The following is a 12382-nucleotide window of genomic DNA, read 5'->3' as shown; positions in this document are numbered from 1 at the left end:
TACTACTAGTATATATATATATATATATATATATATATATATATATATATATATATATATATATAGTATATATATATATATATATATATATATATATATATTCTACCTGTACATTTATATATCTATATATATACTGTTTGTTTGCTTGTTTGATTATTTGTTAGCATAGTCAAGGTGTTTAAAGGTGTATGAGAAGACTTAAAACGTATGCTTATATTTCTTCGTCGAGGTATTGATATCTCTGCATGTATTTTGAATGGGTTCAGTATGCTGTAACGTTTAATTCACTGCAGTGTTTGTGTTGTACGTTAATGCGAATGTTTTTACACGATATAGTGCAAAGATGACAAGTTGTAAACTCATCTGTACAACCGAGTTTGATTTATATACATACAAACAGGAATCGCATTCAGTTTTATAGTGTTTACATACACATACAATTTGAAACACAGAACACATGTTTATTTGTACGGTGTTTGCGTGAGCTATTTACATATTCCTGTACAATTCACCATCCATGGATAGGAATGTGCAAGTGCTAGATGTATGTTATCAGATTGCGCGCCTGTGTGGCGTTCTTTCTACATTAACGAATATACGTGTGCGTTGTATTTTTATGGTTCCAGTTTTATTTGAATTTTAAGTTGTCTGTTTCATCCTTCCGTTTGGCAGGTCCGAACCGTAGAATTGGAGGGAAAGAAAATTAAATTGCAAATTTGGGACACTGCAGGCCAAGAACGGTTCCGCACAATCACAACCGCCTATTACCGTGGTGCGATGGTAGGAGTTTTTTAGTCGTACTTTTATTTTTGATACATCGTCTAGAGCGCCGGAATCCGCATTTCGGACCTTTTCAGAATAGTGCGGTCAGGGTATACGCTTTCCGATGTTATGGGAGACTCCTTGTTTCTCAAACGATTCAGCGGGTCGCCGCTCGTTTGATTTGTCGGTTATATATAGGCACTGGTCATTATTTGTTGTTTGTAAGCAGACTGCCGTGCTTGAATATAATACAATTTATCGCACCAATCTTCACTTGCTTACCTACATGTGTTGACACATCGTTCACACTTTGATATTGATATTGTTTCATCGGGTAGAACGGTAAACCACAATGTAGTGCTCCGAGATTGGTTCGGGAATCCAATCCAGCTAAAAGCAGCTCGAGTAGCGGGCCTAACCACATGAGTTTATATACTCACTGCTTTGTGCTCAATGTGTTGTTACCTTACAGGGCATCATGCTAACGTATGATGTTACGGACCGGGCGTCGTTCGACAATCTAGCTAGCTGGGTGAAGAATGTAGAGCAGCACGCAGCCGAAGATGTTGACAAGGCACTGCTGGGCAACAAAACGGACATGGAGGACAAACGACAGGTACAGGAACCGCATGCGTCTACTAAGTGTGTGAAGCTGCGGCGTTGTTCAGTCACGCGCACCAGGGCTAAGGGGATCAGGCAGGGGTGGTTTTTAATATATGCGCCGCGGGACAGTGTTACCAAATGAAAACCAGTTAACAGAACTGGGGCGTCGAGTGCACTGCTTTGGCACATTAAAATTTGTATTCAGATCTACATCCTTACTGCCGCACTGACCGACCCACAGGTTACGAAAGAAGAAGGTGAGGCGAAGGGTGAGGAATTGGGTATGCCATGGATGGAAGTAAGCGCAAAGACTGGTTCAAATGTGGACGATGGTTTCCTAATGTTGGCGAAGATGGTTAAGAAGAGACTGATAGATAGCGCGAAGGCGAATGCTGCTGGCCCGGCTGGTATGTCTGCCTGGTTGTTGCTAGATGGGTTTTTTATTCTAAGAGGCGCAAAAAAAATTTAGCCTTAATCTGCGTAGTATAGCTACTGCGTGAAGAGTTTTATTCACTTATGCATGCTACCACACACATAAATTTGTGTAGATTCTGGTTTTGTTGTCATCTGCATATACATTGATGTGCTATATATATGAATATGAATATGTTTCTGTATATATATATATATGTATATTTTATAATATATAATATATAATATACATGTATATTTTCTATACATCTATTTTTATACTTTCACTTAATCTATGGATTGTTTTGTATTGTTGTATACTTATAAACGCATATACAGATATGCATGTCTTGGTACAGATCTTTATGTGCAGAAGGTCTAGCCTTGTTAAAGGGCCGAGCTCTATCATGACAAAGTATTCTAGCTTTGTACCCTAGACCTAAAACATGGCTGTTTACAGTTGTCAGATACATGTCGAGTGTCTTCTATTTGACTGTGAGGCTGCATGTCAATCGTCGTGTGTAGTTATATGCTTGGTACTAATTTTCTAAGTGCCTAATACGAATTTGCCCTTTTTAATAGACTTCGAATGCAAAATTCGAAAGTATTTGAGCTGTGAGCAAACTCTAACTTTCGCTGGGCTGCGCAGCAATATTGGCCCCAGCTGATTACCATGATTTATTCGGTTAGCAACAACGTTATCCATTTATTACTATTCATATCTATTGTTCCGGCGTATAATGATGCAGGATCCGAATCCGGCAATAGTGTCAAACTGGCGAAGGGTGGAGAAGAGTCAGCGGCCGAAGGGATCAAGAACAAGTGCTGTGCATAAACTTTGCTTTGATAGCGTCCCCTGGCGCATGTGTGCGCACGAGGGATCAATGAGCTGCAGAGTTTGTCGCAGCTATTGGTGGCCGAACCCGGACCTTCATAACATTTCTTTTCTCGTCGGCGTGACGGAGGGTGAACAATCGCGGATAGTGACTTTTCCAACAAAATTAATTCACACCAGTATTAAAAACAGCAACCCTTCCTGCAATCGTATGCTGTACACATCTCAACTGAGCACTGTATAATTCTAGCTTACGAGCACACACCTTCCTCGGTATTCCGAGAATAATTCATACCATTGCTCAATTCTGTATATCATTATTTACGCTACCTGGCAATTCTAGAGAAAACTAGCTTCGTGCAATGTATGTTACTGAGAGGATATTTCTCAGAGTGTGGTGCTGTAAATTTTTTGAAGAGAATAACCAGAAAAAAAGAGATTGACCACAATTGGCATAGCCTTCCGTTTCAATTTAGAAGGCTATGCAATTGGCTTTGCCGACTAGATTGTGCTTCAGAAACACGTCCGGTTAGAAATCAGTCCGAACTAGACGACCGGCAATGCAATAAGTGAACATATGTACTAGATCCAATATTACCTTGGAGGAGGAATTGGTGAGAGTTTTTGGGGATAATAGTGAGAGTTTTTGGGGATAATAGTGAGAATTTTCGAAATTATACGAGGTATGCGTACCATGAATGGACGAAGGAAAAGTCGTTGATTTGCAGGTCATCGTTTGGTATGAAACATAATTTTACGTCGTTATAGTGGTGACTAATGTATTCCACTTGGCGTATCGCATCCAGCGTGCGCGGTTTGAGCGGAAGTCACTCTGGACTTTGGAGTACAATATTTGCCCACTGCTTGACAACTCCTCGAGTTCACTGAACATTCGTTGGCGAGTGCTTACTTTCTTCTCATCTTCGTGGCTTAGTGGGTGCGAAGAAATTTATCTGCATTACTTGTCGTGCGGTGTATTAGAAAATAAGTGTTTCATATGAGGTAAGAGTGTTGGTTGCGCATAGCGCATGACTCCATCTCCGTATATAGTATTGATAGCCACTATTTCATATAGATACATAATCATAATGGGAGGATATAATGGTCTAACACTCTTGGATCAGAGAATAAGTACTATTTACGAGGCTATCGAGTGTAATATACATACACGAATCCAAAATAAATAAATTTATATGTATAAATAATACATAAATACACGCCTAACAGTTATTGTTAGTCAACATACAATCCATGTCCCACACTCCCATGCATGGATAATTGCATAGGACAGAGCATGGTCCTCTGAATAGAGTCTCTGCGAAATTCACGATTTCCGATGTCGGGAGCCTGATTTTCGCACAAGACTATCCCCAGGGGCCACGGACAGAGAAGCGAGTACAAATGTAAATAGCAGTGTAAAACAATCAATAGTTGGCCTGCCGGCCTGCCGAGTCTCAATCTAAAACTTACAAGCATAGTCACTCCAGGAATGAGACTTTTATACGTCTAAATATAATCAGTTTTGAGCAGCGCGTCCTCCTTTGTTCAGTATATTGGGTTTATGTGCAATAGTCGCAACCTTGTAGTGTCGAGTCTGCTAGCAGTCGATCGGACCGGGGCCGAGAGCTCTGTACGAATAGGAACTTCCCTAAATAAAAATGGGATATCTTCCCCACTTTTTTATAAGCGGGTATTTTCTACGGAAGAACGCATTGCAATCCCACGACGGGTATGTGGATTGGAAGACGGGTTGTACCTGTGTGCGTTCATATATTTCTGAAGTAATGTTTATTCAACAAGGCGAATAGACCCCCACGCTATTATGTGTTATCATCCAACCGAAATCCAATTCTTATTTGTGTATGTCGATAATAAAGCATAGATGCAGGCATATTATATATATATATATATACATATATATTTATACACACACACACACACACACACACACACACACACACACACACATATATATATTATATATATATATACATGCACTATATTTAAATATATATATATAGATATATATAAATATATATCCCCTGTGACGTTTGTGAATCAATGTGTACACAGTCTCTGCTTTATGTTTCTTCCGTACTCTCTGTGTTCTATGACTCACAAGGTGGATATAGGATGCCATCTATGTCGAGTATGGTACATCCACTGAACGTTCAAATCAATTCTTATCTATCATCTGATATATGTGGGTTGTTTTGTGCGTCTGCGACTACACCGACATCAGTCTTAATACACACATGAGTTGTTTTCGCATATCATCATCCTGTGATGTGGAACCACTATCGAGTGGAGGTCAACTCCTTGTTACCTAACGATCAAAATCCAATAGCCAATATCTAGTGTATTTGGAAAAAGTAGCTGTAATAGCTGCCCACATAATATGAGTTCGCCCGCAGTGGCTGGAATGTAGTTAAACAGACATATTATATCACCTATCACGGGCCCCGCACGCCCCATCAAATCCCTGTAAAGATCAGCAAGTGTCACATCTTTAGCGTACACTTCGGTTGTCAACACGTCTAGCGGCGTAGCACTGGGTAAGGTTCCACTCTTAGTCTCCTTGACGACTACTTCTTTCTCATCTCTCATGATAGCTCCGCGCGTCGGCCCAGTAGTCATGTTAGATTTGCGATGACACATTATTGGTGTCTCTCTCATACCAAGAGGCACCTCGATCTTTCGCGTATATATTGCGTTTAGTTCCTTATTGCGCTTACTTAATAAGATATCGTAGCGATCATTGATTATCGACCCATAGATAAGTCCGGTGATCCAGGAACTTCCTAACGTAATCAGCAAAAATAACGTGCCCAAAAGCCAGCCTGACTGAGCGTAAGCATATGGAATACTGAACCAATATGATGAAAATGCAGTATTATTTGCCCATGTACCCGGCGTGGAGGCCCGTCCTGCCATAACTAGCAGCGCCTTGTCTGTATTATCCCCAATTTCCATGCTTAGGTTCCTTGTGGCTCTCTCTGATTGTATGTACGTCATATTTGCTGTTCCAATATATACGAATCGCTTGTGTGCGACTCTGCGATGGAATTTTCAGTTGAGATATTGACCAAAGGCTTTACTATTCATGTTTATTATGTGGTTTCTAATGGTGAAATAGACCGTCTCTATTTATTTATAGTTTTATCTAAATCCTAAATCCATGATAGATTGCTGCAGATCTCCAAAATGTGAGAATCGATTATATTAAAAAGTGTAACAATGTATACATTCTTCAACTGTCAACAACAACGGACAGAAATTTAAAAAAAAACTGAGGTATGTGAATCATCATTCAGGATCGGTTACCTCTATCAATAAATAGATGAGTTCTATGCTATCTCAGCGGCTTTTAGTGGCAGTCTCCGAAGTCTTATAATCGGCACAGCTTTCATTATCTCACACCAGTACTGTCTACTCAGACTCGGTACTGAATACTGCAATACAAAATACTCTCTACTGTACTCTAGCTAGAGAGAGAGAGATAATGTATTGTTGAAATATCTAGTAGTAGCGTAGTGCGTCTTTTATAGTTGGCGTCTATGCCAAATATAAAAGGGCGGGCTCAGCATCAGACCTTTGTTGCAGACTGCAGCCAGAGCGTGCAGCATGCAGAAGCCAGAACTGCAGAGTGCAGAGTGCAGAACTGCATTCTCAGAGTGCAGAACTGCAGAGTGAAAGAGAGTGCCGAGTGCAGTCAACACTCATGACTCAGCAGTGTGCAAACTGGTATTTTAAAAATTGAAAGAAATGCAATGTGTTGTTTACATTCTAGTTTTTATTTACTTTACTTATCCGATCGATACATATCTGATCCGTGAATGTATTTATAAGAAATATTTACTCCAAAAAGGAGGATGCTTTTTTAGATTTTTTTATTTTAATAAATCGTATCAAAAAGAAACACTTGTCAGATTTGCACATCGATTTACGTGAAATATTCGTCTGTTGTACATACGGGGCTCGCGCCATTCACCATTTAGCAGAGTCGCCAACTCGCCATTCGCTAACTTCGAACATCAAAACGGCGGGCGGCCGTCAACTGGTATAAATGAAGCAGTTGTCACCAATCCTGTTGAGGTGTCGAAGTTAAAAAAGCACAACAGAGACTGTAAATATTGTATAGTATGTATATAAATAAGGACAGTATATATTGTATAGTATGTTTGTAAATTATAAGTAGTAAAACAGACCTATTACGAGCGTCTGAAAACGGGAAAGGGTTTTTGGTATGGACAATATCTTCCCTTCTGTGAGGACGTAATTTATATATAATTTCTTTCTTCCCGAGGGTAAAGGACAGCCATAGGCTGCTGGAGATAGACAAGGCTCGAGAGAGTGCACAAACTCAAATTCTACACGCTATTCCATATTACACATCTGAATTCCCGTCTGCCGAGGGGGACATCCCGACTGTTTGATACTCGACATTTACATCTGAATTTTAAAATAAATTGAAAATACAACCACTTCTAGCTTTTGACAAATTACACAATATGATAAGCATACCAAACGAGGTACTCGGCAGATTCAAAGAAGGCATTATTTTTGCCTCCATGTAGGCACTTTATTATTATTGAATCTCCTCAACCTCCGATCCCAACCAAAAAGACATAAAACATCTTTGCCTCTAAGTTTTACATAGATACATCTGACACTACCGCATCTGATGCGCCTGTCTCGTCGTCTGCAGATGGGGTGACTACGGCATCTGTTGGTACACTTTCAGTTTCTGACGCAACCATCTCAGTATCTTCCTCTACTCCAGAGCCTAGTGCATATATTGCGTTTGCCCAACTCATTTCAGCAGCAAACTCGTTATAACTGGCACCTGGTTGAGTAAACCCGTGCAGAGCACCAGTATAGTACGTGGCAGCAGACAGTAACCACGATTCTGCTCCATCTAATTCACCCTTCACCGATTCCACCTGGTCTGCAGAGACCGCGCCTGCATCAGCGGTACCTTGGTTCAACAGCAAAGTTGCCATGAAACCGTTCTCCGACGATGTAGTAATACTAGAATCATCCGTGGAAGTGGTAGCCCCTGGATGGAAAGCTACCATTAGCGTAACGCCCTCTGCCTCGATCTTCGCAGGATCGTTTCTAGCATACTCCATGACCCCACCACCACCAAGACAATATCCAAATATCGCAACATCCTCGTAAGGCGTACCTTCCGTTGATTGTGCCGTGGCGATTGCCGATGATATGATTTCTCTGTAATTTTCTGCATTAGATTTCAAACTTCCAGCGAGTGAGCCCTTGATCTCATTACTAAGCTCCGCATCCTCACCTTGTGCTTGCTCGGAACCGTATGTGTCAGCAACAAATGCCGCATTACCCAATGCGGCCAAACGAACGGCATTGGCTACCTCAAAACTACCTACGCCATCCCAGTCAGCAAGAATCACGACTAAATTTCCAGTGGTCGCTCCATTGATAGGTGTGACGAGTATACCGTTAGCGGATGAACCGTCAGGCAATGTGTATGGCACTGTCTCTTCCGATAGATCCTCAGAAGTTACATCCCCTAGATCCCAGCCCATTTCCTCAGCAAATGCTAGTGCACTAGCGATGTCATATGTGGGTTGCGTCTCAGTGGGCTGCGCCGTGACGAGCAAAGCTGACACCAGCAGGAGAGCCGTGGAACTTAGAAACATCATTGTAAATATATAATCACTTATGTAGGTCTTATTCTTTGTTAGTTTGAAAAGTGTTGTATCACATATGTGTGTGCGAGTATTTTATAAGAAATTTAGAGCAAATGAGATTCGCGTTTATTCTCTCCTTTTTATTTCAGGCGTTACATATCACTCACCAGTGTCACCACGTTTGTGAAGTTCAAGTCTGAACTTTTTTTGTGCATATATATTTATTTAAAAGCTGTACACAGAGACGTGTGACAGCAATGAGACAGCAATATAGTTTATGTTTATTGGAATAGACGTCATGGGCTCATGGCCCGTTTTTGCCATTTTGGGCCGTTGTCATATAAATGTCCATCCATACTGAAATTTTCATTTCAGATTCTATTCTCTACTACTCCCTCTCTCTCTCATCTCAACGAGAGAGTTAATAGCAGAGAGAGAGGGGATATACCAAATTTGTAGTTTTTATTTCTATTTATTTTTGCAAAAAGGTTATGTTTTCTAAAAATCTATATGGCATATGCGAGTCTTCGCGACTATTTTTTGTCAATAGTATAGTGTGTAATTGAGACTACATATTTAAAATTGGAACACATATTTTTCGATATTAAAAATATGGCGAAAAAATTGGCAAATTATTATATAAAAAAATAATAAATATGCACTGAAAACGCTCAATATAAAATACGTCATACGCGTGTTGATTTCAGAAATATGGCAAAAATACAATTATTTGGTATGAAAAATTGAAATATGCTATACTATTAAAAATATGCCATAAATATGCCATATTTCTAAAATATGCATATTTTGTTTTAAATAAAACAATAATATTCCTAATTTTAGTTATGTGCGTATTTGTATTTCCTAAAATATTAATACGTGTATAAGACGTTAAAATAATAATATGCACTTTTACGTTTATATGAATGAGTGGGATGCCTGATTGCCTGTGCCGGGCTGCCGGTGTGCCCGGTTTGGTGTTGTAATAAAAAAAATATATCGATGTAAACATATTTAATTGGACACCAAACTGTCAATTCGAACCTAGGTTTCGATTTAGTGTTTCCATAATAGAGTAAAAACAAATACTAAAAACAGGAAGGTATTTCACTATTATTTACATACAATTCCTCTTTTTATATTATACAATCTTAATTAGACGACTTCTATTTTATATATAAACTATTTAAGAAAGGTCTGAACTCTGAACTGCTCATTTATCTCGCATGGACGCATGCCTAACCTCATATCGTTTTAAGTTGCAACGCAACTAAGTGATCCGTTAAACGTTTAAAATCAAACGTATATATGTTGAAATATATCAAAATACGTTGCAACGCTAAAAAATAATCCCTTAAACTTTTAAAAGTGAACGTTTATAAACATGACGTCAACGTTATGAGGTGAGACGCAAGCGGCAAGCGACAACAACTCATCCTGATGGGGACCCTGGGGAACAGTGGGGGACTGGGGCGGCCGGCTGGGCCGGCTGGGCCTCTGGGCCTGGGGTCATATGTATGATTGTATGTAGGATATTCATATAGGGCTGAAGACTTGACAGAGTCTGGACTCTGGACTCTGGAAAGTGAATTCAGAATGAGAGAAGAGTGTGTCAGAGACAACGCAGAATGGGCCGAATCATCGTATGGGCCGTTTGAATCCACTTTTCTATAGAAACAATCAATATGTATTACTCTCGGGGTCATTTCAAGCAGCAGCCAATTAGCCACTCATGAATGTACTCACAAGAAGACAGAAGTGAGAAGTCAGTACTCAGTAGTGAGTAGTGAATTAGTGATACATATCGAGTCTATACTCTGAACACTACAGTGAACACTGAACACTTTCAAGTTACAAAGTATTTACATACAGAGGTACAGATGGGTGCTCTCTAGAGTACCCTACTCTATTTAGAGTACTCTACTCTCTCTAGAGTACCCTACTCTCTCTAGAGACTAGTACATAATCAAAAGTCAAAACTCCAAACTCCAAAGTCCAAACTGGCAAACTCCAAACTCCTACATTTGTATAAGGCTACAAGTCTATAACACCATGTATTTTGTGTTAAAAACAAGTACTATGTAGTAACATACATACTTGTCATTTTTGAAATAAATAATATTATCCCTATGTAGTGGTCACTGGCTGGTCAATCCACTTTTATTTTATAAAAAATATGTATACACTGTTGAGTTCTGAATGCTGACCACTGAGCGCTGAATGGTTTACATTTTTTTATACAATTTCAGCCATTCAGCAGTGCCAGAACTGTTCACGATCGGCTGTCGACGCTCCCCCAGAGGTTAATGCTGACTTGTGTGAAAGCGATGACTGGTGGCTGGTGACAGTGGTGACTGGTGACTGGTGACTGGTGCCTGGTGACCGGTGCCTGGTGACCGGTGCCTGGTGACCGGTTACTGGGGAATTGGGGACTGTTAGCAATAAGCCACTCTACTAACTACTAAGCAATCCTCAAATCCAGACCCTAAATTAAAATTCCCCACTCCCCCTTAAAATTCCCCACTCCCCCTTAAATCAGTCCCCAGTCCCCAGTCCCCACTTCCCAAGTCCAGACCTTAATTGTAATTGCCCACTCCTACTCATATCAGTCCCCAAATCCAGACCCCAATTCCTCACTCTCCAGTGGCCCAGTCCCAATTTCCCGGTCGCTCAGTGCCCCAGCCTCAACTCCCAACTCCCAACTGCCCTGTCCGGCTGTCCCCCGGGCCTCATGACATAGTGTTGTCACTGTTAGGGCCAGAGTTAAGAGCTATGACTCACGAGCCACGATCCAGTAGCCTGATTGTGGTTGATGGCTATGATTGGTATTTTTGTTTCCAAAAACAAAACAAACGACTGTCAAGTGACAAGTGTCAACTCAAGTTAATAAACACACGCGAGCCACGGTCGGCTCACCCACCACTGGTCCCTGCCTCCCTGGCCGAGGCGTTTTTAAAATAAATAAAAACAATGAACAATAAATAAACACAGGAAGTGAGAAGTCCCACTGACCCACTGTCCCTAATCCGGTAATCCCGAATCCCGAGTCCCGAGTCCCCGACTTCCCCCCAGTGTCATTAGTGTCCCAGAGTCCAGAGTCCAGACTCCAGAGTCGTATGACGCATAGTCGTTGTACATATGTATGGACAGTACGGTACAGACTCGCAGTCTCGCACTCGCATACTAATTACCAGGACACGCACAGAATCATCCATAGACATATTTAGTATGATAGTACATACTACATACAGCAGTTGTCTGGGCCATGGGGTAAATACCAACTATTTTTACTATAATAATAATAGACATATGAGTAATTTTAAGAAATACAAAACAAGTTGCATAACAGAGTTTTTTTTACAGGGGTTGTTTTATTTTTTAAAAACAGATAAAAAGAAAACAAGCTTTGACACCTGTTTTGGGGTCTGGGCCTTGCTGGGACTCTGGGCTTGGGCCTTGGGCCACTGACACTCAGGAGTCAGAGAGAGTGGGGACTGGGGACTGGGGAATTTTGTTTTTCTAGATTGTTTTTTTTCTACAAAACCAATAAAACCGTAAAACAAAAACAACCAAACATAAGATTGGATCTTGCTATTTTGCCTTTTGGACATCCCGAATTAAAAAATCCCAATGATCACCCCGAGTATCCGGATTCCGGACTAAGGCCGAGTCTTCACGAGTTCGGAAATTTTCGTTCGGATATGAAACTTCGGATATGAAATTCGGAAAGGTCAAATATGTATATTTGGTCCTTTTGGCTCAGCACAACGCCCTCAATCAATTTCTGGACCTTTTTTGAGAAAAAAAAATGGTAGCTTGCATTTACGTAGAATTTCATGATTTTGACTCATGTTCGCGATAACATCATTGGTAAGAAAACACTTGCTCGACAGAGACTCTAGAGAGGACTCACAGGAGGGACTCACAGAGACAGAACACACAAGCTCATTTTAAGCGTGCAATACATGTTGCATAGTCATTTATCTGTGTAGCTGCAATTATTGTACGATGGAGACTGTATTAGACGAAGATATCGATTGTAAATGCACCTCCTATGACTTGCAACTACGGAAGTGGTATAAACTTGTGTGTATGTGTAGTTTAC

At 40.5% G+C, this 12382-nt stretch overlaps 3 protein-coding genes across 3 annotated transcripts; 1 reads left to right on the top strand and 2 right to left on the bottom strand.

Annotated features, from left to right (window-relative positions):
* Positions 1-517: 517 nt before the first annotated feature.
* Positions 518-2961, top strand: SARC_01198 (rab family protein; the record flags this gene model as incomplete). Its single annotated transcript, XM_014305088.1, has 5 exons — positions 518-544; positions 673-780; positions 1235-1378; positions 1607-1772; positions 2526-2961. 5 exons carry the CDS (start codon positions 518-520, stop codon positions 2609-2611), a joined length of 531 nt encoding a protein of 176 aa, XP_014160563.1. The 3' UTR covers positions 2612-2961.
* A 1947-nt stretch (positions 2962-4908) lies between these two features.
* SARC_01197 (hypothetical protein) lies at positions 4909-5626 on the bottom strand (the record flags this gene model as incomplete). The annotated part of the gene is made up of 2 exons (XM_014305087.1): positions 4909-4937; positions 5062-5626. 2 exons carry the CDS (start codon positions 5624-5626, stop codon positions 4909-4911), a joined length of 594 nt encoding a protein of 197 aa, XP_014160562.1.
* Positions 5627-7178: 1552 nt separating this feature from the next.
* On the bottom strand, positions 7179-8342 carry SARC_01196 (hypothetical protein). The gene has a single exon (XM_014305086.1). The coding sequence runs from the start codon at positions 8287-8289 to the stop codon at positions 7264-7266; it is 1026 nt and encodes a 341-aa protein (XP_014160561.1). The 5' UTR covers positions 8290-8342; the 3' UTR covers positions 7179-7263.
* Between the last annotated feature and the right edge of the window lie 4040 nt (positions 8343-12382).

Source organism: Sphaeroforma arctica, assembly GCF_001186125.1.
Source record: "Sphaeroforma arctica JP610 unplaced genomic scaffold supercont1.46, whole genome shotgun sequence".
NCBI lineage: Eukaryota > Ichthyosporea > Ichthyophonida > Sphaeroforma > Sphaeroforma arctica.
Note: the sequence above shows the minus strand (reverse complement) of the source record. Positions and strands in the feature narration are given on the sequence as shown.

Excerpts from the sequence above, each read along its gene's own strand:
- SARC_01196 (XM_014305086.1), bottom strand. The coding sequence starts at position 8,289 with ATGATGTTTCTAAGTTCCACGGCTCTCCTGCTGGTGTCAGCTTTGCTC.